Source organism: Canis lupus, chromosome 9 (genome assembly GCF_011100685.1).
Source record: "Canis lupus familiaris isolate Mischka breed German Shepherd chromosome 9, alternate assembly UU_Cfam_GSD_1.0, whole genome shotgun sequence".
Taxonomy (NCBI): domain Eukaryota; kingdom Metazoa; phylum Chordata; class Mammalia; order Carnivora; family Canidae; genus Canis; species Canis lupus.
The window spans coordinates 58,567,994-58,593,697 of NC_049230.1; the positions used below are offsets into that span (position 1 = coordinate 58,567,994).

The 25,704-nt window shown below is 59.3% G+C and overlaps 4 protein-coding genes across 13 annotated transcripts in view; 1 reads left to right on the forward strand and 3 right to left on the reverse strand.

The window, feature by feature from the left end:
* The window catches only part of NR5A1 (nuclear receptor subfamily 5 group A member 1), a 24,896-nt gene extending 22,825 nt beyond the window's left edge, over positions 1-2,071 (forward strand). For all 3 annotated transcript variants that reach the window (XM_038549390.1, XM_038549391.1, XM_038549392.1), the window contains one exon: positions 352-2,071. In XM_038549390.1, the coding sequence (XP_038405318.1) occupies positions 352-599 (248 nt within the window). In that variant the 3' untranslated portion in view covers positions 600-2,071. The remainder of the gene's footprint in view (positions 1-351) is intronic.
* Positions 1-5,272, reverse strand: part of LOC102151918 — a 12,606-nt gene extending 7,334 nt beyond the window's left edge. For 2 of the 8 annotated variants that reach the window (XR_005365003.1, XR_005365007.1), the window contains exons 1-5: positions 4,775-5,272; positions 4,423-4,511; positions 2,969-3,128; positions 2,512-2,709; positions 2,297-2,425 (exon numbers count right to left, since the gene is read on the reverse strand). Coding sequence is in view for 3 of the 8 variants with exons in the window: in XM_038549396.1 (XP_038405324.1) it covers positions 2,297-2,425; positions 2,512-2,690; positions 2,969-3,128; positions 3,870-3,998 (597 nt within the window). In the remaining 5 variants the exon portion in view is untranslated. Of the gene's footprint in view, positions 1-2,296; positions 2,426-2,511; positions 2,710-2,968; positions 3,129-3,869; positions 4,512-4,774 lie in introns of all 8 variants that reach the window. The other 6 variants (XM_038549396.1, XM_038549397.1, XR_005365005.1 and 3 more) reach the window with 5 other exon arrangements.
* A 444-nt stretch (positions 5,273-5,716) lies between these two features.
* On the reverse strand, positions 5,717-12,931 carry ADGRD2 (adhesion G protein-coupled receptor D2). Its single transcript, XM_038546063.1, has 8 exons — positions 12,802-12,931; positions 11,822-11,942; positions 7,742-7,783; positions 7,575-7,628; positions 7,378-7,492; positions 6,546-6,794; positions 6,314-6,424; positions 5,717-5,823 (listed from the first exon to the last, which is right to left on the reverse strand). The coding sequence occupies exons 1-8, from the start codon at positions 12,885-12,887 to the stop codon at positions 5,717-5,719; spliced, it is 885 nt and encodes a 294-aa protein (XP_038401991.1). The 5' UTR covers positions 12,888-12,931.
* A 940-nt stretch (positions 12,932-13,871) lies between these two features.
* On the reverse strand, positions 13,872-24,182 carry LOC106557492 (adhesion G-protein coupled receptor D2). The gene is made up of 11 exons (XM_038549394.1): positions 24,074-24,182; positions 21,313-21,398; positions 20,760-21,039; positions 19,471-19,582; positions 18,629-18,763; positions 17,999-18,122; positions 17,476-17,581; positions 16,327-16,382; positions 15,545-15,671; positions 14,276-14,363; positions 13,872-14,166 (listed from the first exon to the last, which is right to left on the reverse strand). Exons 2-10 carry the CDS (start codon positions 21,351-21,353, stop codon positions 14,277-14,279), a joined length of 1,068 nt encoding a protein of 355 aa, XP_038405322.1. The 5' UTR covers positions 21,354-21,398; positions 24,074-24,182; the 3' UTR covers positions 13,872-14,166; position 14,276.
* Positions 24,183-25,704: the final 1,522 nt, after the last annotated feature.

Sequence of the window (25,704 nt, forward strand, 5' to 3'; positions counted from 1 at the left end):
ATACGTGGTGAGGTTGGCATGGTTTTGGAGACGATGGAGTTACTCATTGTGACCAGTGTGATGGTGATAGTGGCAGTAATGATGGTGACATGTGATTGTGGTTTGGTTGATGGTGGTGGAAGTAGCCACATTTGGGAGGGACACGGGGCTGTCAATCTCGGTGATTGATGCTGCTGGCAGTGTTCCTCAGCCATGGTGATGGTGCTATGGTGGCGGTGGGAGGACTGGTTGTGTTGTTGACATTGGCAGCGCCCCGCCCCTATCTTCGGTGCTTATAGGGACGTTGGCGTTGCCAGTGACCACTGATGGTGTGATGGGCTGGGGATCGTGACAGAGCTCCTCCCTTTGCAGACGTGAAGTTCCTGAATAACCACAGCCTGGTAAAAGATGCTCAGGAGAAGGCCAATGCCGCCTTGCTTGATTACACCCTGTGCCACTACCCGCATTGCGGGGACAAGTTCCAGCAGCTGCTGCTGTGCCTGGTGGAGGTGCGGGCACTGAGCATGCAGGCCAAGGAATACCTGTACCACAAGCATCTGGGCAACGAGATGCCCCGCAACAACCTGCTCATCGAGATGCTGCAAGCCAAGCAGACTTGAGCCTGGGCTGGGTGGGGCCGGGACCGGGGCCAGGGTGGGGGTTGCAGCCACCCCCAAGGCCCTCCAGATGTTTGATTTTATTATGCCGATCCAGGAGCCCCACCCTGTAAGCCCCTGCCCCTGAGCTGTCTGAAGCCCTGTGTTTGGGAAGGTGGGTGAGGGTGGACAGGGCCTGGCTGAGGGAGGGTGGCCCCACTGGCACTTGCTTGCTACTCAGAGTGCCCCAAGAAGGCGGCTGCTAACCATCCCCTCCCCCTCCCCTTGCACCCAGCTGTCTGTCCTGGAGTCTGGAGCACATATCCAGGGAGGAGGTTCGGGATTCCCTGGTGGGCCTCAATGTCCCTCAGGTCAGAAGTTGTCTCTCCCCTCTCCGGGAAACAGAAGCAGAGAGGCTGAGCGGGCATCAACTGGGGGAGGAGAGGGGGTCTCCGGAACCCCCTCCCAGAGACCAGGAGGGAAGCCCTCTGTTTTGTTAACTAGGGGTAACTGAGTTTGCAAAATTGATCATGCACTGTGGGTCCCAGAGGACACTGGGGGGAGGGTTAGGACAAAGACCTCCCCCAGCCCTTCTACCCCATCTGACTTGTGCAGGGGAGAACTCTGACATGCTATCTGAAAAGAATCTCACTGCAATCAGCTTTCTATCCCTCTCCCACCAGGGAGCTAGAACATTCTAGCCGCACCCACAGTCGGCCAGCCCAGGCTGGTAGTATCTGCAAGGCTGTAGTCAAGAGGTTTGTGGGTTTGTGGGGTTTGTTTTTTAATCTAGTAATCTAGATACTTTCTGAAAGGTGTATATGTGGGGGGAGGGGCAGGGGATGGATTTGAGGATTGAGGCTGGGACTTGGGGCTTAGCACCAGGTACAGCCCATGGTTTCTCACCAAACACCTGCATGCCAAGTACCCCAAGGGTGGTGCTGGACCATTGTTTCAATCCAGAGAAGAGTTGTTGATTACCCCTCCTTAAAGGAATAGCAGGGTGCCCTGCTGGTCTGAGAGTCTCTGTGTGTGGGAGTATGGGTGACCTTGAGGAGGGTGTATGGGGTCTCCAGATGGGGGAGATTGCTGAGAGGCCCCTCCCTCATTAGCCCGGTCCCCTTGGGTTCCTGGCTGCAAAGCTTGGAAGCTGGGTTTCAGCTCCCTGGTCTCCTCTGCCCCGTGTCCTGAAAAACACGTTCCAGGCCCAGGCACTAGGGAGGGGCCTTGGCTGTCCTTTCTCCCCTGGCCTGGGCGTTCCTGTCTCTCCTGCTTTCACGTTGCCATTACAGCTTGTGCTGAGCCTGTCCAGTTGGAGGTGACTGGGCATCCATGCCTCCTTGCCTTCCAGCACCCTGTCTCGGTCCCCACCCCTGCCCTCTGAAGTGTGTGCCCCTGCCAAGGCCAGAGGCCCATGACCCCAAAATGAGAAGTGCCCTTAAGAATCTCCCAGCCCCTGCAGCCCTAGAATAAATTTTGCAATTAGTTTCCAGCTACCTTTGCCTATGTACATTCTGGGGCCAAGGCAGAAACTCCAAGATGGGTTTGGGCCGCGGGGGGGGGGGGGGGGGGGGGGGGCGGTGTCTAGGGTGGGGAAATGCTGTGATTGGGATGGAGGCAACGGATAAGTTTTGGATCAACACTTGGGGCCAGAGTGGGGCTACACCAGGTCCTGATGGGGAGCTCTTGGGTCCCACACCATCCCTGGGACCTCGCCATACCCAGGAGGCCTGGGAGATGCGTGGGTCTTCCTGGGCCTCAGCCTGAGTCCCCCCTGGCCATGCGTGTCGGTCTTGGGCCGAAGGGACAGTCGCTGTATGAGCACCTCCTGTGCGCCACGCGTCACGTTCCTGTCCCGACAACAGCCCTGTCAGGTCGGGGTTCTAATCCGGGAGAGACACTTGGCAGCCAGTGGCCTGCAGGGGCAGATTCCAACCTGGGTCGTGCTGGCCTCGGAGCCTCGGCGCTTCCCTCCTCCTGACGGCCCGGGCCGCCCGCTCGCCGGTTCTCCCGCCTCCCTCCGCCGGGTGGCAGCAGCGAGCACGGCCGATTTCTGGAGCGCGGCTTCTCGGCCCTTCGCCGGCTTGGTCTCATTTTGTCCCATCTGCTTCCCAACTGCTTCGGTAGTTGGCAGCTCCAGGTTACAGATGAGGAAACCGAGGTCCAGAGAGGTGAAGTGGCCCGTCCAAGGTCACACGCTGAGAAGCGGCATGCCAACCTCCGTGTCCCCACCCGCCCGACTAGCTCACCCCTGGGGCCAGGCCTAGTCCACTCAGGCCTTTATGCACATTAGAAAAAAGATGCCCCCCCCCCTCCCGGGGAGAAGTATCCCTAGGCACACAGCCGGGCAGTAGCTTTTATGGAAAGCAAAGTGTCCCTTTCCCTCCTGGCACCTTCAGAAGTGAAGTAGATGCTCTGGTTCCTGCCTCTGGGGAGCGTCCAGTCTCGTAGGACTCTCTCGGTCAGGTCGGTCAGGTCAGGTCGGTCAGGTCGTCGTCTTGTGTGAGCCTCAGGTAAGAGCCAGATAAGATGAGGAAGTGATGGATTCTGTCCCTGGGGCGACAGGAAGTCCTCTCAGCAGAGGTGTCATCCAAACTGGGTTTTGAAGGATGCCCAGGGCTTCCCCAGCTAAGACAATCGTTGGGAGCCTGTGGGCAGGTGTCTGGGGACCTGAGCCAAGTTATTTGGGCTGGGAGTAAAGCGAGTCGGTGGTGGGGAGGAAGGGCATGGGGCGGGGGGGGGGGGGGGGGGGCTGGAAAGGACTCCTGGGGGGGGCGCCCTAGAGATGCCTCCTCCCGCCCTCCCGCCCTCCTGCCAGTCTGCAGTCCCTAGGATTAGTCCGTGGGGAGGCAGGAACTCCCCGGGGCGGAGGCGAGCGGAAGGAGTCAGAGGCCGCCGAGACCAAGTGCCTGTCCCATTCAGGGCCAGCTTCGTGCCTCCCAGTGTTGCTGCGCAGCAGCAGGCAGCCGGGCTGAGTGCCTTGTTCTCTGGAACCGTGACAGTGATCCAGTGATCGGTGATCTGGTGATCCACCGCCTGCTGCTCCTTCCTGCCGCACCGCTGTGTCTTCCCAGAGCAGACGGACCGTTGCTGCCTCCTCCACCCCCCAAACCCGCTGTTTCCCGACTCTGCCGGGGGTCTTGGAGGCCTCACCCCCCTGTCTACAGGGCAGGTTCTGTGCGCCACCTCCCACCCCCAGTCCCCTATACATCCTTCTCTGAAGACAGCTGACATTCTTACTGTGTGCGAGGCCCAGCGACCACCACACAAGACTGCATTGACCCCTCTTGTCACCTGTGGGATTGGCCTGATGTCCCCCATGGGCTTCAGAAGGTTCGACAGCTCCCACCCCTGGAATGAAATACCCGGACCCCTGTCCTTGCATGATGGATCGGCCACTTCCGGAGAGTGGAAGCAATACATGAGGTCCCAGAGAGAACTTGGTGCAGCTTGTGCCTTGCTCCATCTCCAGGCTTCCCATGCAGCCCCGCCCCACCTCCACTCAAGTGAGCCTCCTCCAGGGAGGCTGCTCTGATGCTCACATCCTCTGGCCCCTGCAGCATCTGAGCTAGGATGAGGTGGGCAGGACAGTGGTAGCGGCCCCTGGGCCCATCCTTCACCTGGCTTCCACCTCAAGGCCCACCCTGGTGCCAGCCTCTAACATGTCATCACCACCGATCACCTCGGCCCTGAAGCCAACTCTCCCTAAGAAGGGACCTGGACTCAGGAGTCTTGCCCCTAGCCCCTAGAATCAGTGGTGGCAGGCAGCACCCTGTCCCATAGCCAGAGTCTGAGTTGGGGTCTCCCCGCAGCATGACCCATCATACCTGGAGCCAGGCCCACCTACCCTGGTGCCTTCTCTGAGCAGTCTTGTCTGGGGGACTTCCCCTCACCGCACCAGCGGGGGAGAATATCTCTGAGCCTCAGCTTCTTCCTCTGTATAATGGGGGTGACAATAGTCATGGAGCTGAGGTGAGGACCCACAGCTCTAAGAGTCAAGGACTCAGTACCAGCCAGGTACACAGTAGGTGCTCATTAAGTGTTGGCTGCACCAACCCTGTTGATGAAACTAGGGCTGTCTTGATTCCCAGAGACTAAGGGGCAGCTTCTCTTGTCCCACCCTCCTCCCAGGGAGCCTGGCCTCCCGTCCCCCTCCCCAGGCTGGGGTGACCCCAGGAAGGAACAGGTCACAGTGGTACCACTTATTAGGAGAGCCACCGCAGGGCTCTGAATTTCAAGGCAGCCAGGAAGGGCCAGGGGTGGAGGTGTGGGGGACAATCTTGGAAAGTTAGGGGGTGCTGAGCTGTGGGGCACAGCAGGGCTAGCACAGTTCCAAGGCAGGGGTCCCACTGGAAGTAGGCAGAGGTGGCTGGCAGACGCAGCAGGTGGTCCTACGGGGTCGTGCTGTCCCTCAGGGGGCCCCACGCAGGCAGAGCATGAAGTCCACAAGCGCTCGCTAGAAACCTGGGAGGAAGGTGTTGGGCTGAGCCAGCAGAGAGTCCTGGTGGGGGCCCTGGAAGGGACTGGAGCTGAAGCTGGGGAGCCCTGGGGGTGGGGGCTGTGGCCCGGGGCCCTAGGCCGGCTCCCCCGTCCCACTGTCTCCCTCCAGGAACAGCGGGGGGCGCCCCGCGGACTTCCCGGGCTCCCAGGGAGGGCGGCGCCGCCTCGGGAGGGAGGGACGCGGGGCCTGGGCGGGGCGGGGGTCTGGGGGGGCCTGGGGGGGTCTGGGGGGGGCAGCCGCGGGCCGAGGCGGAAGCGGCTCCGTTGCTACGAGCGGCCTTAGCAACGCGCGCGTTCAGCGCAGACAAAGGCGCCGTCACTGGAGCGCGGCGGGGGTGGGGGCGGGGCGGGGCGCGGGCGGGGCGGGGGCGGGGCGCGCCGTGGGTGGGGGCGGGGCGGGGCGGGGCGGGGCGGGGCGCCGTCGGGCCCATGGAGGGTCCACCGCGCGCTGGCCTGGAGGGGGCGCCCCCCGCCTGCTCGGCCGAAGCGGGAGCCCAGGCTGGGAGCCGGGGCCCTACGGACTCGGGGCTCCCCATGGCGCGGTGGGGGAGGGGCCCGGCCGGCATCCGCAGCCTCTGCGGCTGCTCGGAGGGACGGGGGTTCCCCTGTGCCCGGGTTAGAGGAGTCCCCGAGGCAGGGCTTTAGCCCGGAGCCCCGCCCAGCGGGAGCCGCACGGACCGGCCTGTCTCGCGCCCACAGGGAGGTCCCCCGGGTATGAGGCCGGGCCGCTGGGCTCCAAGACCGGGTCCTGGGCGGACACAGGCGGGCAGTGGCCAGAGGCCCCTCTGCTCCCCCGGGCTAGGCTGAGCTCCGGAGGCTCAGCCCTCTCTGAGCAGGCCCCGGGGGAGCCCCAGCCTGGCTCCACTGCCCACAGGCCCCCATCAGCTGTCCCGCTGGGGGCAGAGCCTGAAGGATGGCGCTTGCTTCTCACCAGGTTTGGAAGTCCTTGCGGCCCGCAGGGCATCGGGGGAGGGGCGCTGAGAGGGGCACACCCGGGAGGCTGGGCCTGGGGGGCAGACGGAGGGGGTGCACCAAGGAAGGAGGGCTCCGGGCTCCCTGCCCCTCCTGCAGCACCGCGCTGGGAAGGGAAGAGGTCCCAAACCTGTTCCCTAAGTACCCTCTCCCGATGAGCACTGCGCTATCCTGATGCCCCCAGTGTCCCCATGGAGGCCTCTCAGACGCCAGGGAGAGGAAGGGCCCGCAAGGGGGAGGACACGTGTGCTTGCTTCTCGAATCACCTCCATCCTGGGGCAGGGGGGCTGAGGGGGTGTCCAGGTGCCAAGGGGGAAAGGGGAGCTCCCTGACGTGGGAGCTGTACCTGATGCCTTGAATGCTGTCAGCTCCACAGCCTGAGGACACAGGAGGTCATCAGGGGAGGGGCCCCCACTCCCCCTGCTCCCCCTTGCCCTGGGAGCCCTGGGCGACCTTGGTGAGGACTCCTCCCCCCCCCCCCCCCCCCCCCCCCGCGGCCTTGGTATTCAGGCTCTGCCAGTGCGCAGTCAGCACCTCCCAGTGGCTCCCAGTGCCCTGCCACCTGCGAACCGAACCGACAAACGGGGCCCCTTGGATCCCCGAGAGAGCCCCTCCTCCCCGGCCCTCCCCGAGTCCCTGGGGATTCCCCTACTCCTGGCAAGACCCTGCACCCCTGTCCCAGCCTCACCGGTCTCTCGGGTTCTGCAACAGAGGAGAAGGCTGTGGGGACTCTGGGGCCGTGAGTCCCTACAGGAGAAGAACACTGAGTAGGTGAACTTTTAGGAGGCTGAGGCAGGAAGCTCTCTCTCTCTCCGCTCTCCCACCCTGGACAGGACCTCATTATCAAGACCCTAAGGATCCACTTAAAGGTTTACCCCACAGATGAATGATGAAGAAACTGAGGCCCAGAGAGGGAAGGCAACATGTCTAAGGGCACACAGCAGGCGAACTAGGAGCTGGGCCTGAAACTCCTGGCCTGGCCTTGAAGTCCTTTAGCTCATGCCGTCTCAGGGCCCCAAACCCTATCTACCCACCTGGCTTCTGGAACCTCAAGCCCACTCTGCATGGAGACCCAAGGAAGGTGACCCTGAGCAAGGCCTATCTCTGGGCTGGGCAGCAGGGGCCCCTGTCCCCTGGTGGTGGTGGTGGCAAAAAAAGAAGCCATTTTTAAGCCAGTCCTCAGGCCCCGAGCTTGCAGAATTCCCTGGGCCTCAGTCTCCTTGTCTTTTGGACGGGCTGAGGATCTGCCATTGCCTTCCCAGCTTTACTGGAACGCTGGGGAAACTGAGGGACTTGGGAGCACTCACGCTGGAGGCTTGTGTGGCCTTACCTCTAACAGCCAAGTGTCTTCGAGCTGGAGCCAAGGCTACAGGGTCGTCCGGAGCCACCTCCCAGGGACCCAGGGACCTAGGGTGGGACCCTGGGCCCATGGGGCTGGAGCAGGCCTGAAAGGAAGGGGTGTGGGCTCTGGAATCCTGGCCGTGAGCAAGACCTCCCACCCCAGGATCCCCACCTGCCCTCACCCACCGTGAATGCCTCTGTTGCCTTTTTCTCAGTCATCCTCTGCAACGCACCCGGGACCTGGGGGATGGTCATTGGGGTCAGGCCTGGGACCCTCCCCTGAACTCCAGCCACGGGGGCCCTGCGAGTAAGCCCTGCCCACCACCCCCCAGCAGCCAGTGTCCCCAACTCACCTCCCCGTTGTAGGCAGCATAGACCAGGAAGATGTATGGCCCCTGGGGACAGACCCAGCATGTGGGTGGGTGTCACTGCCTGGGAGTCCCCCACTGCTTAGCCCTGGGGCCACAACAGGGACACCTCCAGAGATACCCAGAGACATTCAGAGACAGAGGCTGGTGAACAGAAACCCTGCCCTGCCCCCCTCCTGCACTTGGGAGGGGATATCTGTGACACTATGGTAGACAGAACCAGAAGGGGCCTTACTCCACTCGACCCCATGCCTTCAGCCTCTGGCCACCAGACAGCCTCTCTGCTCTCTTGTCCCTCTGTGTGTTGTCCCCCCACCCCCGCCGCCCCATCCTTGCAGCCTCATCATGGCTACAGGAGTGGCTGGTGGGAAGGGGGACACCTTCCTGAAATCAAGGCTAAATCAAATCCTGGGACAGCAGACGTGTGAATGCATGCTGATTTGTGCCTCCAGTTGAGCGTGTCTCTGACCGTCTGTCTCTTCACCTGGAAGGTGGAAGCCCAGACTCACCCCTGCTGTGTGTGAAGGACATAGCACAGTGGTTGGGTCCTCCTGCCCACACATGCGAGGACCAAGAGGGCCTGGCTACTCACAAAGTACCATGACACTAGGGGTGACAACTCTCATAGCAGCTCCATGGCAGAGGGGTTGGGCGGGTTAATCCTTCCTTTTGATGGATAGGTAACCCTGGGGCCTGGGGCAGGGGACAAAGCAATGAGTCCCAGGCCAACGTGTGACCCAGCAGGTGGAATTCAGAGCCTAGGCCTTCCTCAGATTCTACCTGGATAGGCAACAGCCCCCGCCTTGAGGCTCAAACTGGAGGACACAGGTTGGGTCCAGGCGGCTCCTTGAGGCCTGTAGCCTCAGTATCAGAGCCTGATTGTCCCTCTGGTTCTTAGGCCCCAACTGGGTTGCTACCACCCTTCACCCTAAGACAGACCCTGGTGCCCCCGCAGCCAGGGTGTCCTCCCTCTGCAGCCTTCCCCATCTGGTTTCTTCCACACACTCCTCTGCTCAGCTCCTCACACCCAAACAAAGGCATCTTTCCAAACTCCAACCGGACCACACCAGCACCTACCTGCCTGACATTCTCCAAGGCTCTCTGGCACCCCTGGGGTCACACTGAGCTCCTGACAACAGCTCTGGGGACCCTGCATGGTCTGTCCCATTTCTGACCAGCTCACGTGCCCCTCCTTCATGTCTCCACTTGATCCCACCACCTCCCCTGATCTAAAACGTGTTTGACTTCCCCCTCACTGTTGGACTACTAGCTGAGAATCACTCCCGCTGGGAAGCGCCCTTTCTGCCTCCCCGAGAGGCTCCTCTGTCCCCACCCTGCCTCCAAGTTCCCTCAGGTTCTCAGCCTCAGTCATGCTGTGCTGTGGGTGACGGTTTTGCTGTTTGTCTCTCCCTCGGGCTGAGACCTCCAAGGGTGGAGTCTTCGATCCCTGTGCACCACCTCCAGGATGCCGCCCGGCGCGGGTACCCAGGGAAACACATCCTCACGCTCACGGTTCTTCTGGTGTGTGCAGGGTGTGGTGCTCTGCACTTTCCAAGTGTCATCTCAGTTGAACCCCGTAGTGACTCCATGAGGTAGAGAATATAAGCCCACTATAGAGATGTGGCAACTGGGGCTTGTCTCAACTTGTCTGGGCCTCCCAACAAGACTGGGCCCCGGGGAACCACAGCTGGTTAGATGTGCGGCTCAGCTCTCCTGCCACAAAACCTGTGACAAAACCCGCCACAAGGGCCACAAACCGCAGCCCTGAAGAGTGAATGAGGCCCAGCTGGGTTCTGTCCCTCCAGCTCAGGCCTGCTCCAGGGAAGGAGGGTGGTCCCGAGGGCAGCTCTTGCCCAGCTCAGCCCCAGACACGGTGAGCGAGGGATCCTCGGACGTGGTCGGGCTGAGGGAGACAGGGAGGGACAGCAGTAGAAAAGACAGAGAGGAGAGGCCAGGCCAGGCTGAGGGGATCCCAGAGAGCACAGCCCAACTGGGGGACCTGTCCGCAGATGATCCCGGGAACATCAGGGTGGGCCCGGGGCCCAGGCCGTCTGGCTCCACGAGGCAGCCTCTCCCCACCTTCACCAGGAGACCTTGGCAAGGAAGGCCGAAGGCTGACTGGGAAGAGAGGTCGTGCTTGAGGACAAAAGCCGGGGGGTCAGGGGTCAACATAGAGGGAGACACAGTGGGAGGCCCAGGGAAGGCAGGTGGGATCTGTGCCAGAGGAGGAGGGGACCGATGGAGATAGCTGGGACCGGGACAGAGCCAGAACCGCAAACAAAATTCAGAGACAGAGACAAAGTGAGATGACGGGAGAGGAGAGGATGGGGAGGGAGGGAGGCCAAGAGGTGGCACTGGCTCCATGGGCTGCAGCTCTGCCCACCTGGAGGCTACTGCAGGGATGATGCTCTGTGGTCACCATGGCAACGGGCTGCTGCTACCAGGGCCACTGTGGGGGGAGGAGGTGCCCCGGGCAGGGTGGCAGGGAGCCCGGCAGGGCCCAAATTCCAACCCTGGATGCCCTGAAGCGTGGGGCTCAGGGGAAGGCTTCTCTGTGTCAGGGAAGGGGTGCAGCGAAGCCCTCCGCCCCCCACCACTCAGGCCCGCACAGGTCTCTGGAGACATGCTTCTTTGGGAATAGCTGGAACCCCTGTTTTTCTTCATTTCCTGGGCTCCTCTTTGGCCCAGCCTCCATCCTCTCCCAGCAGCAGCCCCTTCTTTCCTCTCCACGCCCACAGCCGGCGAGAGTGGGGCATCCCCACGGCCCAGGGGGAGAAGGTGACATGGATGGGGACCTGGTACCCACCACCACCTGCACCCTTCCTCACTCCCTGCCCCCCCCCGCCCCAGCGCTTCGTGCCTCGTCTCGGCCATGCTCAGCCCCACAAGAACACGACACTTTTGTCCTCCTTTCCTGCTCTGTCCCCGGGCCTTGACTGGTGCACAGTACCTGGCAGGCCCGACAGATACCACATGGACGGATGAATAACTGAGTGGGTGCTTCCCCGATCCCGCTCTCCTCCCCACCCCGCACCCCTTCCAGGAATCAGCCAGGCCCAGGTGCTCATGGCTGAGCAGACTCCAGACTTGGGCCCCAGCACTGCTCATCCTAGGCTGTGGCCCTGGGCAAGGACCTCACAGAGTTCTGCTTCCTTTCCCGGGGCTCAGAGCTCCTGGGCATCCTGCATGGCTGTGCACAGCCTCCGGCCCCTTCATCCTAGGAGTAGAGGGAGGGTCCCCAGGAGGAGCTCTGGGACACGTGGCCCTGGACAGAGTTGGTACCTGATTTCCTGAGCTTTCCTTGTCTGTCCTGGAGCCCTCCTTTCTCAGGCCTGGCAGGAGCCAGGAGGAGGAGGTGCGCACAGCGGGAAGAGGTGCTGGGGGTGCCAGGGAGGCTGAGGGGAAGGGCAGGGGCAGAGAAGGCCCTGCTTGCACCTCAGGCCTCTGGGTTGTGCCCGTCTGGGTCTACGTCTGGGTCTCCCACAGGACTGCAGGCCCCCCGAAGACAGGGACCTAGTCTGACCCCTCTCCATGGCTCCTGGACACAGGACCCTGACAGGCACATAGGAAGCTTCCTGCCACCCCACCGTTACTGACTCATTTATGTGGGCTGAGCGATGTCCTCCTAACCAAACCCTTTTAAAAACTGCTGTCTTCACCACCACAGGAGCTAACACTGCCCCACAGTGGGCCACCCTCTGACCCTGACAGGAGAGGTCACTGGTGTCCCGAGCTCCATCCTTGGCCTCCTGCCGCGGCTTAGAGTAGCTCCGGCACCAGCCAGGTGGCTGGAACTTCTGCCAACCCCCAGTGTCTGGACCTCAGCTTCCTCACCTGTAGAATGGGCACAGAATCCTCCACGATGTGCTGCCTCTTTGATTTGAGGCTTTGTTCCCACTCTCGCCCTCACCTTCCTGCATCTTGACAATGTCCCCTGCTCGTTGTTAGTGACTCCCATGACGGAGAGGACACTCCTTTTCCCGCCTCCTGACAAAGCAGTCGCTCCCTGTGAGTGCCACTGCGTGTCAGAGCCCTAGTCCCAGACGATCCGGGGCCTGGAAGTACCTGGAAGGAACTGAGGCTCACGGCAGCATACGCCCAGGTTGGGCTGCGGTGCACCAACATGCCGACCAGCCAGCTCAGGCCCAGGACGGGCAGCAGGACCAGCACTGGCTTCACCGTGGCCCTGTGGGAGAGCGGGCAGGGCTGAGGGAGGCTGGGGTGGCCTGGGAGCCCCTGCAGGCTGCTGGGTAGGGCGGCACGTGGGAGGTGGCTGCCGAGGAGTCAGTGGTGCAGACCAGGGACCACTGCTTAGGACTGAGGGGCAGCTGGAATTCTCAGCTGGACTTGGCTATTCCTTCTCAGAAGTGGTATGAAGTTGGGGCAGTAGCACTGGGGAAATGGGGTCCCGGGCCCAAACCCGGCTCAGAGGAAGGATGTGGCAGCCGTCGGAGGGAAGGCTAAGGACTGGGCAGCGGATCCAGGGGACACAGAGTCCAAAGTCTTCCCTTCTCAGGGACCCCTGAGACTCCCTGGCTTGTCGGGGACCCACTGGCTTAGACTGCTCTGCCTTTGGCAGACGACGGGGGAGAGGAAGACCAGGGGTGCCCTCCTCTTGGCAGGAGATGGCTCTAGAGAGTGAGAGAAGTCCTTGGCAGGGGTAGGGACCAAAATCCTCACTCTGAACCCGAACTTCTGGGGACTGCCGGATCTGGTGGGTCTCCCCCTACCTTGTCCCTGCCAGGCCATTCGCGCTATCCATAGATGGTGAGATTCCAGGATGGTGGCTTGTGTCTACAACCCCTCCTACTCATCTACACTGATTATCATCCCCCCAGGTGACATGCGTGGGCACAGGCTTGCACATGTCCACACACATGAGCATGTGTGCACACACCAGCAAGGCACTTGTGCACACATATGCTCATGTACGGCTTCAGACCTGTGAACACACAGGGCCTCATGACCACATGCTGCCACCATGGACTCACACAGGCTCACATTCAATGAGTCCCCCATCCAGCTCCCCCACTTCTGAGCCTCACCATGTCTGGATCCTGATCTGCTCCTGCAGACAGGGCTGTGGGCTCAGCATGCGGGCATGCCGACGGGCACTGGACACAGTGACCATCACCACACGGACCAGGATCCACGTGTTGGCCTGGGGACCTGGTGTCAGTGGCCGAGAGGGCCATCCCCTTCCCCAGCATGCCCTCCCCCAGGCCCCTGGGCACCCCTGCTCACTGTCAGCACAAAGAGCACAGGCCCCACAAAGGCCCAGATGGTGTCCGTGTGCACATTGAGCCAGCAGTGCCCAGTGGCCACATAGTCATGGGGGGACACAGCCAAGGTGGTGGCCACAATGGCCACAGGTGCACCTAGGAGAAGCATAAGTATCCCAGGACCATGCCACTTCTTCCGTCCTCCCCAGGTCCTGGCCCCTACCCCAGAGCCACAGTTGTCCCAGGCTAGCAGGTGCACTGGTGGGCGCTGGGAGATCTAGGAAGGGGGCTGGGTGGGCACCATCCTTCTGGGGTGGCCTTGGAAACCTGGGTAGCTGGGGAAGGCGACAGCTGGGACCAAACTGAGGGAGGGTGGTGACTGGTAGGGGGGCCAGCGGGCCACAGATCAGGGAGACGGTGCTAGGGGTGGGGAGTTGAGATGCCTGGGGTGGAGGATGATTAAGAAAGGCTGGGGTTGGGTAAAGCTGGAGGGTGACAGAGCTGAGGAAACTGAGGTGGGTGCTGGGCACCAGGCAGTCCCGGGTGCCAGGTGGAGATGGGGACTGGGCCGCATTGCGGTGGGGTGATGTTGGACAGCAAGAGGCCACACAAAGCAGAGCTGAGGACAGAGTGGGAGAGGGGGCCAGAGGGTCCTCACCCCAGCCTGTGGCGTAGAACAGTGTCATCCTGGGGCCTGGGCGCATGCTTACAGCCACCACTTTGCTCCACAGCAGTAGGCCCTCCACCAACACCCAGGAGAAGGCAACCAAAAAGAGAAGGTGCATGATAGCTGTGACGGCCACACAGGTCACCTGTGGGTGGGAGGGTGGTAGGTCCCCACCAAAGCCAGCTGTGGGTGCAGCCCTGTTCTGGGTCCCATGCGCCTGCCGGCATCGTAGACCCAGGGGGGTTCCAGTGGGGAAGGTCTCTGGGCAGTGCCCTGGGCCCAGAGCCACCACTCTGGGCATTCTTTCATCTATGTGCCATGCTCCCCCAGGAAATGGAGCCAAGTGAAGACGTCCGGGGGCAACCCAGATAAGGCTGGCCTCCCCCCAAGCTCACAAGCATGCCTGCTGGGTGCCCACCTCGTTGGCCTTTGCCCACTCACTGGCCATGAGGAAGCCCTCAGCAGAGGCCAGGGAGAAGGTGAGGTTCTTGTGGACCGTGGCTCGCTCGGACTTGGGGACCCTGGACAGGCAGGAGTCAGTTAGCAAGGACACCACCATCAGCGCCCACCCCATCAGCCCCTCCTGCACCAAGGTCATTTGGGACCAGGATGGACATGACTGGAGCTCACCTCACCCGGCTGCCAGGAAGAGCAAGAAGGACACACCGCAGCCCGCAGACGAGAGCGTCCTCAGCAGTGACTCCTCCTCAGCGCGCCTCTGTGGGAGGGCCGCAGGCCCCAGAGGATAGTAACCTGGCCACCACCCTGCGCTGCCCAGACCAGGCCTCGCCTGTCCCCTCCTTGTCCGTAGTGAGGCAGGATGGTGACAGCAGCAGCCGGCAAGGCCAGGCTTACGGACAGCAGGTACTTAATGAGAGCATTTGCATGTCCTCTCCTGCGGGCTTTCCCTAAACTGGCCCCAAGCTGTCCAGGGTTCCCTGATCCCACAGCGATTAAGAGCACTGGGTTGGAAGCGACGACACAGCCATAGGGAGAGGATGGCATGTGGCAGCCCCCCACTGAGGGGCCACGGAGCAGACCTGCAAACTGCCTCTCTCTGTCTTTACAGGACAAATGGTCTGACGCGTGTTTCTCTAACGCGCTCCCCCGCGCCGAGGGGCTCTGGCATCCCTGGGGACCCTGCCCTGCCTCACTCAATCTCTTAGCAAGTGACCACTCAGAGTCCTTGCCAGCTCTAGGGCACACCTGCCTGGCCCCCCTCCTGGGATTTGGTGTGTTTGCAAGTGGCCCCGGGGCCACCCTTGGTTCGGTCTCCTTTTACGTCTGCCCTCACCTCAGCCATGGCTTTACCTACAGGCTCTGTCTCTCCAGCTCCCACCCTGACACCCATGGATGTCCCGGCCCCGGAGCCATGGCCTGCCCCGCCCCGTCATCCACCTGCGCCCTCTCTGAGATGACCCCTGCATCTCCCAGCTGCCCAGGCCTTTGTCTCAGACGACCTCCTCCTCCCTCAGTCCCTCTATCCGCCTTATGTCCCCCAGTGCAAGGCCCCTGCCTTCTGCCTAGGTGACTGGCCCGGAGAGCCCTCGCTGCTCTTTGACCATCCAGCTCACTTCTAGCACCCTCCAATACCTGCTTACCACGTTCACATGCATCCTCTGCCGGTAGGATCACCACCGAAGTGCGTGAGCATTCTAGGCTCTGTGCAATCTGACCCATGCCGCTTGTCCCTCCATCTTCTTCCACTCCTGGGCCCTACACTGGGAGCTCCAGACACACTGAAGTTCTGGAATATGCCAAGTCTGCCTGCCATTTCTAGTCTCCTTGCCTTTGCTCAGACTGGCCTTCTGCTTGGGACACATTTCTGTTGAACTCTTGGTCATCCTTTAAGACTTGGTTCTGACTCTACCCTCCCAACCCTACCTCCCTGGTACTCACCTGGACGTCATACACCTGCAACAGGACAGCGAAGTTGGTGCTGTGGTTGCAGAAGCAGGTGGTAGAGTCCTGGCACAGGGTGGCCACAGAGCAGCCAGTAGTGGCCCACGAGCCTCCTGTGTCCGGGCTGGGGAAGGGTAGAGAACAGAAGGGCTCCTGAAATGAGGCGGACACCAGGGGGAGGGGGAGGTGGCAAGGAGGGGAAGGCCTGCCTCTCTCTAAAGCTTGGGGTCCAGCTGCCTCTAACTCACTTTGTGACCCTGGGCAAAGCTCTTCCCCTCCCTGGGCTTCAGTTTCCCTTCTGTAAAGTGCACCTACCACTCTCAGGATGATCGGGGAATGGGGCTAATACCAGTGATTACAGCTGATTAATTCCATTAGTTACTAAGTGACTAAGTGATTGATATTCAGCTAAGGATCCAAGATAGGGAGCTGGGGCTAATCTCTGAACCCTCCTCTGCTCCTTCAAAGGCCCAAGGGCCCTGGCCTTGGGTGTATCATTAAGTCTGCCACCTATTTGACACATGAGTCTGTCTCCAGGCACCCCACAGGGTGAGCTCGCCTATCTCCCATGATGGGGAGCTTGCTACCTCCTGGGTAACAGATTCTCTTGCTTCAGCTTGTCCTGGAGCTGGGGAGGGGTCTGAGGCCACCCCTGCAAGATTGGAGACCAAAACTACACCTCATCCTCAAGTAGAACAGATGGCTTAAAAACAAACAAACAAACAAACAAACAAACAAACAAATTGCCTTATCTAAAGAACTCAGAAATGGAAACTCACCTGATACTGAAGTTCCAGAAAGCACAGACAGGCTCCACCAGTTTCTGCGGGGAGACCTAAGGACAGGAAACAGTGAGAGAGCAGGTGTGTGAGTGGGTACGGGGGGCATGGGGGAGGTGTGTGAATGTGTATGGAGAGGAGAGAGCGGGGTGATGCAGAGGGATGCTGATTCCTCTGAGTTTGAGGACTTTTTAGTGTATGTAGATTTGCCTACTTTAATCAAATTGATTTTTAGTTTTGGGATGATACACAAAAGACTGATAAACTGGGATCCCTGGGTGGCTCAGCGGTTGGGCGTCTGCCTTTGGCTCAGGGCGTCATGATCCCAGTTTGGGGGTGGAGTCCCGCATCGGGCTCCCTGCGAGGAGCCTGCTTCTCCCTCTGCCTGTGTCTCTGCCTCTCTCTGTGTTTCTCATGAATAAATAAAATCTGAAAAAAAAAAAAGACTGATAAACTGTGGGGTGTGTGTATGTGTGTGTACATGTTCAGGATTAGTGGCTGTGGGCAAAGCTGACTTTAGCTTTTTCTGAAACTAATGTTTCAAAACCAAGAATTTGTGTATTTCATGTAATGAAATGAAACCACATTTCCTGGAGATCTTTCCATGTCGTTTTATAGAAAAAGACCCGTTCTTTACATAACTCTAGTGGATTATTCCACTGTGTAGCTGCACAGGGCTTTTTTGTGCAATCCCCCCTTGGTGGACACTTACGTTATTCCAGCTCTCAGGAGCACATTGGCGTGCAGATCTCTGTACAGCTCCCTGGATGTTCCAATGGGAACCACCAGTGTTTGGAGTCATGCACACCTCTAATGAAGTCCCAGCTCTGCCCCTCACAAGCTAGGGCCCATCACAGCCCCTCCGCCAAGCTCACTTTTTGCCAATGTCAACTGGGCAGGTGGAGAATTACATGGATATTGCTTATTTAAGACACCCAGCATAAAGTAAGTGTATAATAAACTACTTCCCTTTCCATTTCCTTGAAGACAATGGGATGGCTTATGAATATTTTTCTTGACCAGTTTAGACCTTGGTTTAAATAAATGAATATTGGGGTAGGGGGACACCAAATTAGGATATCCAAATATCCAGGATATCCAAACCAGGATAAGTGTAGTTGGGTGGCAGGTCTCCCTCTTCCCCCATACCTGGGCCTGGTGCTGCAGATGAAAGGTCACAGCTGTGCTGACCTCCCCAGTTTCATCCCACACCTCAGAGGAGATGATGGCTGAGCCCACCTGGGTGCCTAGAAACCTGTGGGGAGAAAGGGAGCTTTTAAGGGCACCAGCTGGCTGTGTGGGAGAGGTGGTAGATGGCCAGTCAGGAAGACACAACCTCTATGTCCAAAGAAACATCAGGAAATGCCCTGTGTTTGGAATTAGGGCACATGGGTTTCAGTTTTACCTTGGAGACTTGCTAGTAAATTCAGTAAGCCCTGTCTTCTCCCTGAATCTCAGCACTGAAGCCAGACAGTAGTTGAGTCAGGTTTCAGCAGCTTGCCTTGGGCAGGCCCAGAGATGTTGTGTGTGTTGGGGATGGGAAGGGTTTGGTTCTGGCTGCTAAAGGCAGATTTGCCTATCAGAATGAGGGCTCTGGGATGGGATGAAGGCCTGGCCTTCCCTGAGGAGGGGATCCAGACCCCCAGGAGCCTACTGGGTAGGGCCTACTCACCTCTGCATCTTGTTTGCCTCTTCTGAGATGTCAGGAGCTTGGGGCTCTAGGCCAGGCTCCCCGAGGGTGTGCTGGAGGATGCTTGAGCTGAACCAGCTGTGGATCACGGTGACTCCAGAGAGGCCTGGCTAAGGAGGAGAGGGCCAAGACCCCACCCTGTGACTGAGCAAGTGCCACAGGTTACCCCTTGGGAGATGCTCTGCCAGCCTTACGGATAGGGAGACTGAGGCTCATAGAGATTAATTGATTTCCCAAAGATCACAGTTAATAAGTGGTAGAACTGGAATTCCAATCAGCCATGGTTCATGCACTTGACCTGGCAGCTCTAAGGCCCTCTGGCCCATGTCCTGATCTTCCAGCCCTAGGTGGCAGCAAGGGTAGTGGCACCCTGTACCACCCACTTCCAAGAGGAAATGTGTGGAGTTCCGAGGAGGAGACTAAGTGAACACCTACCATGTGACAAGTGCTTTTGATCTCATAACAACCCATAAGGCCAGTACAAACAGGACTGTCTTACAGGCAAAAAACCAGACTCTGAACGCTGAGGGAACTCATTCAAAGTAATGGAGTTAGCAACACGAGGGCTGACCCAGACCCCAACAGGGACCCACTCCCCACCCTCTTACCCACCTTTCCCAAGGAGCTGCTTCACTTCACCTGCAGGGATACGGATGTGGCCAGGTCCCTCTGGGTGCCCACAGGGCATCGTGAACACATGGCTCTCTGTGCTGGCCTCTGTCAAGTGTAGGCTCTGCACCTCCAGACCTGGGATCAAATGGGGTTGTGTGGCTGGACCTCTGGCAGGAGGTCTTTCTCCTGAGCTGGCCCAGCTGGCAGGGTCTCCTTCCTCTCTCCCTGCCGCAGGGCTAGGTCATTATTCCAGCTTAGAGAGGTTTAGCACCTCACCCAATGTAAATCTGGCTTCTTCAAGTCTGGGGGTGAGGTGGAGGGGATCACTGAGAAACAGGTCCTGGGGGCAGGACCTGAATATCCACAAGCCACCAGAAACTACTGGGCAAGCAAAGGACACAAGCTTTGCCAGAGTTCCACCATCTGTGCCCCGTTCAATCTACAAACACTCACTGAGTGTGTACTTGGATCTGGCCTGAGATGTAGAAATGACTCAGAAATGGCCTCGGCACTCAGGGAGCTTTGGGATGAATGACATCAACACCACAAATGCAACAAGAGATATGTTCAAGATGCTGAGGGTAACAGTGAGAGGAGGAACTGACTGTCAGAGAGCTAAAACCAGGCAAGGTTCCCGGGAGGGTGGGTGCTCAGGCAGTGTTCTGGAGGATATGCAGGAATTGGCTAGGTCAAGGGAGAAAGGGCATCTGGATGGAGGGTACAGTGCGGGTAAAGGCAGGGAACAGCATGGAATATCTACAGTAGTACGGAGGGCTCCCAGTGATGGAGGCTGGGAGCGAGTGCAGGGCCCAGCTGCGTGGGAGTGGGGCTAGCAGGCTCACCCACACGGCGGTGCTGGATGTGCCATCGGGGCCGCTCAGAGACCAGCACGGTGCTCAGCAGGGGTGCCAGGCGCTGGACACTTGCCATCAGGGCCATGGGTCCGCCAACCACCTGGGAGAAGCCCCATCTCAGCTTCCTCCCACTCTGCACCCTGCTGCCGCCCGCTTGACTGCTGTGGGTCACGCACTCTCAGAGATCTGTGAAGTGGCCTGCCTGTTCCCAACACCTGGTGGCTCCTTATGGCCTTTAGGACCAAGTCCCAGGTCCTCAGGCCAGTGTCTGAGGCCCAGCCCAATCAGCCTCCTCTGATGTCTGCAAGCTTAGCCCAGGCCAAGGCCTCACAGTGCTCCATGCCTGCTGGCTGGTCGTCTGCCAACCAGGCACACTCAGAAGGTGGGGCCGTGCCTCCCCCTTCTTTGGTCTGACTCAGTGCTAGGCCTACAGCAGGTGCTCACCCTTTAGATTCCCAAAGAGAAGCCATGTGGTTGGGGGGGAGGCCAGGGAACAGGCAGGGAGGATGCGCGGTGATGGGACCACTCCTCTGGACTGAGCAAGCCACCGCTGTGCCCATTCACTCCTCTCATGGCCTCAGCGGGGTGGGTCAGATCATCCCTGTTCTGTTCTGTTCTCCAGGGGAGAAAATCAGGGGCTTCCGAGTCCCAGCTTTTCCGAGGCTACTTACAGACCCTCAGGCAAACATGGGTTCACACCCTTCCCGGGATGGGAGCTCACCATCCCAACAGGTGAACCATTCCATGGAACCAAGCTCCCGTGTTCTGTCATGTCCACCCTGTCCCCAAGCCGAGGGCCCGGTTCTGTCCTCTGAGGCCACAGAGGCACCATCTCTGCTCCTTCTGCCCCAGAGACTTTCAGGTGATGTCTCTGACCCCTTGTTCTCTTCTTCCTCTAGGCCGATTACTCCCAAACCTACAGCCACTCCTGCCAGGGGACGTTTCCAACCCTCACCACCTGGAGAGCATCTGTCGTGTTCTCCTGAGGGTCTGGGCTGTTTGGGAAGCAAGATGGCTGAACCCTCAGCATAGAGGGCCTCCCTCTTAGGGGGTCAGCAGATTCTTGGATGTGGGGGAGGTCCTTATGGATTAGTGGCTCTAATTTTCAATGGCAGAAACTATTACTCAACAGTGGTTGTGTGTGGAAGTTCTACTTCTATATAATAGATAAAGCTCAGCAATGGGTGCTGACTCACCCATGGCTACACAACAAGCTGGAGGCAAGGATGGAACCAGAGTCCAGGCCCCCCTGCCTCACCTAGCCCTGCCAGCCTCACCTCACTGACTGGGAGCCATGCATCAGCCAGCTGCTCCTCCAGGACCAAGCTGGCCACAGACACGATGCCCTGGCCTAGCTGCTCCCAAGGCCCTGTTAAGGGCTCTGGCTCCCCTGCCCCGAGGACTGTCACCCTCTTCAGGAAGTGTACGACAGCCAGCAGTGCAGCGGGGCCCAGTGGAGCTGCTTCCTTTGCCAGTACTCTCCAGGATACCCAGGAAGTTGCAGGCCTCGGCCAGCGACAGGTCTCCATGGACTTCAGAGAGAGGGTCAGGGAGGAGCTGTGGGCAGAGGAGCCATTTATTGCTGGTCTGGCTCTTAGGAGGGATCTCCCGGGGCCATACTTGGGTCTTACGAGGGTCTTCTTGGTGGGCACATGTCAAACTTATCACAAGCCCCCAGCTCTCAAGGGTTCCAAAATAAGGAATAGGAACAACTGTAATTTCTGAAGACACATTAGGTTGGTGTCCCCTTTATAGATGAGGAAACTGAGGTGTAGGGAGGTGACTCATAGTGTCCCCAGGCTCTTCAGTCCCCGGGAAGGGGGGGCTCACCACAAAGGTGTTGGCCAAGGTATTGACTCGGCTGATAACATCCTGGCCAGGCCATGACTGGGAGTCCTGCAGCCGCTGATAAGTCTCTGCAAAGGAAGGGATGCCAGGCTGGATGACGAGCAACACTGCCCAGAGGTGCCCCATCCACCAGCTACTGCCCAAGGAGGAAGAGCATATTGACAGTTGTGTGTCTGGAACCTTACACAGTTCTAGATGGGGAAACCGAACCATGGAATGCCAAAATCACTTGCCTAAGGATACAGCAGGCTTTCACCTTCAGGTGTGTCTGGCCCCACTCTCTTGTGGTTTGGACTCCGTAGAGGCCCTGAGACTCCGAGAAGATTCTGAATTCCCAGTTTGTGCCAACTACTCACTCCCCCTCGGCCTACACTGGTCCACACCCAGCTTCCCCTTCAGCAGAGCCCTGGGCACTGCCAGGGCGCACCTGTCCGGTAGCAGCAGAGGAAGGGCTGAGGTTGAAGGCAGAGCAAAGAGCCTTGGGTACGGGATCCCGGGCTCCACACAGGGCACTCCTCTGAGGGCACTGGCAGGGATGGGACAGGTGTCGGGGCTGTATCCTGGCTCCCCAGCAGCCCCTGTGACCCACCCGCCTGTTGGGTCCCGAAGTACACCCTAGAGGCCAGGAAGCACAGCTTCGGAGTTAGGGGGTGACGTGGGGGCCCGGGTGAGGGGCGCTGCAGCCAGCACAAGGCGGGGCGGGGCGGCTGTGGGACGAGCCTGCTCGGGCTCCTGGGGCTGCGCCCTTGCCCCAGTGGCGGTGGCTTGGGGAGGGCGCGGGCAAGTTCTCAGGGGTGGGGTGGATCGGAGCCCAGGGGGGAGCCTACGGGGGCGGGGCGGGGAGGGGCGCGGCGTCCCACTGCACGTGCACACTTTTATTCTGTTGGACGAATAGATGCTTGTATTCATCCAGTGGATGTTTTGATTCTGTTATTATTGTCAAAGGCTTATCTCGTGTGACCTCTGTAGTGATCTCCGAGGTGGGAGCTTGGAGTCCCGCAGCCGTGAGTCCCTTTGGTTGCCTCCCCCACCCTCCAGGTTCAGGTACCAGGAGGTAGAGGAGGCAGTAGCACCAGGGGGCCATTCTGGATCCAGTAGGGGCAGGTGGGGGACAGCAAGGGTCACACGTGTGACCTATATGGACTAAAGAAGGAAAAAAGCAAAGGAAAGCAGCTCAGCGTCCTGCCTTACCACCACCCCCTCTGTCTCCTACGGGGTCATCTTCCCCCATGTTTGGATTCCAGAGCTTACTGGGCTGGGAGCCCAGGATGGGCTGGGCACATCTACTTGACATTTACTTGCACAAAAGGATGGTGTCCAGGAGCCCCTTCTAGGACTACAGCTGGGGAATGCTGTAGCCCTGGTGAGCTAGGAACAGCTCGAGGGGGTGGGGGGGAGGGAAGAGAGCAGCAGCAGACAGGCCAGAGAGAGGTGGAAATGGGCAGGATCCCTGTTAGGCTTCCTTGTGTTCTTCTGGCTCTCAGCTTGGCATTCAAGGCTCTGTTTCATGAGGTCTCTGCTGAGCTCTCTGGCCTTACTTGTTTCACTATCTCCCCCCCCCCCCAACCACCTTTTGCCTGCTGCCCTAAGCTGCTCCCATTCCTCCAGGCAGCATCTCTTTTTTGTTTTGTTTTGTTTTTTTAATTTTTTAAGTTTATTTATGATAGTCACACAAACAGAGAGAGAGACATAGGCAGAGACAGAAGCAGGCTCCATGCACCAGGAGCCCGACGTGGGATTCGATCCGGGTCTCCAGGATGGCGCCATGGGCCAAAGGCAGGCGCTAAACCGCTGCGCCACCCAGGGATCCAGCATCTCTTCTCCAGACCTTTGACCTCGCTGTCGCTCTTGACCTGGACTGGCCTCCCATCCCCACAGCGGCACCTCCTACAGGATCAGCTTGCTATCAGGGCATCCACCCAGCACTTACCGCAGGCCTGCCATAGCCACGCACTGTAGTGAGCTGAGGACACCCTAATCATGGGTGGTTTGGGGGTTACTCTTAGCAGTCTAGGGGGCTTCGGGCCTCCTGGGTCTCTATTCCAGCAATGGCCAAGCACACATGGGTCCCAGACAACATTGGAAAACAAAAAATGCTCCACGGTCCCACCACCTGGCCTCACACCACCTGGAAGTCTGGAGCCATCACCAGGGATGATTCATACCCTTTCCCCCTTTCCGTCTAAAGTGCCTAAGTGTGAAAATTGAATACAACCCAACACAGGAACCATGGGGGTTCACACTTGGGATGCTGAGAAGCACCAATTTATTGTCACTTTCCCCCCTTTTTATTTATTTATTTAAATTTAGTAGGCTCCACGCCCAATGTGGAGCTTGAACCCACCACCCCGAGATTAAGAGTTGCATGCTCTACCCCACTCTCCCCCTTTTTAAACAGCACCTGTGCCCACCCTGCACCCCCACCTTCAGAGGGTGGGGAATGGGAGGAGTCTGGTCCAAGACTGAGGTTTGGTCCCTAGCAGGTGCTGGGCACTTAGTATGAGCTCAACAGATGCTGACCGCCCCACTCCCCGGCTCACGTTTGCCTGTATTTGCCCCCCACAAACTCCTTGCCCCCCCTTCCTTGCTCGCCAAACACTCGATGGCACCCAAAAGGATTTGCGACGTCCGCCTTGGCTGCTTGTCCCTCCTCCACCAGGGGTCAGCGAGGAATCGCTCGCAGGACAGGGGCTCCCCCTTCACCCGCGCTGATGCCTCCCCCATTCAAAGCCGCGCTCCTCACCTGCTCCGTCCAGCCTGGTGCCCACCGCCTGGTCGCCCTCTGCCAAGTGTTCCGGGGACTCAGCCCCGCGGCCGCTCGGGCGCCAGCTCTCGGGGTGCGGGGCGGTGCCGGGGGCGGTACCAGGAGGCCCCGCCCCCTTAGAGTCCGGGACCGCCCCAGCCCGCAGCCGCGGAAGCGCACCTGGGAGTGCACCTGCCGGGACTTCCTCAGTTCCTGGACGGGACCTGCTACGCTCCTTCCCACAACACACAGGTCAGGCCACTCGATTAGAAGGCGCCACCTGGTGAGGCTTGGGTCCCAAATAAACCTGTGGAAGCCCAAGCATCCTTGGCTTTCCCAACCCCAGCTCAGGCTGGACGATGAGAAAGGAGGGAGCGTTCGGCACCCTGAGCTGGCCCCCTTCAGGCCTCCTCTGCTTTGCCCTTAACGCACCGTGAGGAGGGGCCGGGGTTGTACCCATTTTCCAGGTAAGGACTGGGGGCTCCCCCCCAAGTTAGGCAGCTGGTGGTGAGTGTCAGAACCCGGCCTCGAACCTCGAACCCAGCCTTTTTGCATCTTCATCCAGGCCCTTTAGAAGGTAAAGGTGAGGTGAGCTGGGGAATCCCTGTGAAGTGGGGGAATTGAAGCTTTTTGGCCTCTGAGGGCTGAGCCGGGGTCAGGCTGCGGGGTGGTGGTGTCAGGAGCCCAGGAAGGCGAAAGGGAAGGGGAGGGACACGGAGGTGGAGCTCCCAGTACAAGTGGCACACTCGTACATATGTGCTAACTGAGCCCAGAGAGAATACAGGGTTCCACATAGCAAGGAAGAGGTGCACCCCAGGTCTGCCTCCTAAGCCCACCCTCTTTCTGTGGGTGGGGTGGGTTTTGTGTCTAATCCCAATTCTCCTGGCCTCCTTTGTATGTCTTCTAGCTCTCCTCGCCTTCTGTCCCATCCCTAATCTCTCCCGTGTTTCCTGAGTTACAACCTTCCCAGCCTTGATAACTCCCCTCCCTGCCTGGAGGCTCTGGGCCAACTCCCTTCCTTCAGTGGGGTCACATTTCCTAGGAGTCAGTCCTGGAGATGGCTAAGTACCAGGGGGTGGGGGTGGGCCTCCCTGGACTCTGAGCTGCTGAGACCAGTTTGGGCCATGTTCTAGCCTAATCTCTGCTCCCCAGAGCTTGGGTATTGTCCAACTGGCAGCCTAGGGCCATTCATCTTGCCTGTGGCCGGTGGCTCTGACAGGACTCTTGACTCCTTAGACAGGGCCTGGAGGCTGTGAGTGAATGATAGTCATTGGGGTCCCTGGGCTCATCATCTGTGTAGATGGGATGGGGAGCAATAAGGGTGGCTGGGGATGCTCATCCCTGGCCCCTCAGCTGGGTTGGCCATAGTCCAAGCACAGGGATTTTGGAAGGAGGAGCTGGCAACTGGGATCTTTCCCCTTCCAGGTTGCCACGAATCCAACAGAATTGGAACTTGGCCATCAACCAACTTGTATGTGACCTGGGCAAGTCTCTGTACCCTGTGTCTTCTACGCAGAATGTAGAGATGATTTTACATTCCCTTCTTCTCAGGGACATAAAGGCTGGCTATTAGGAGAGGAGTGTATCAGGATTGGGGGAACCTTACAACCTGGCCCAATTGTTATTTTTCT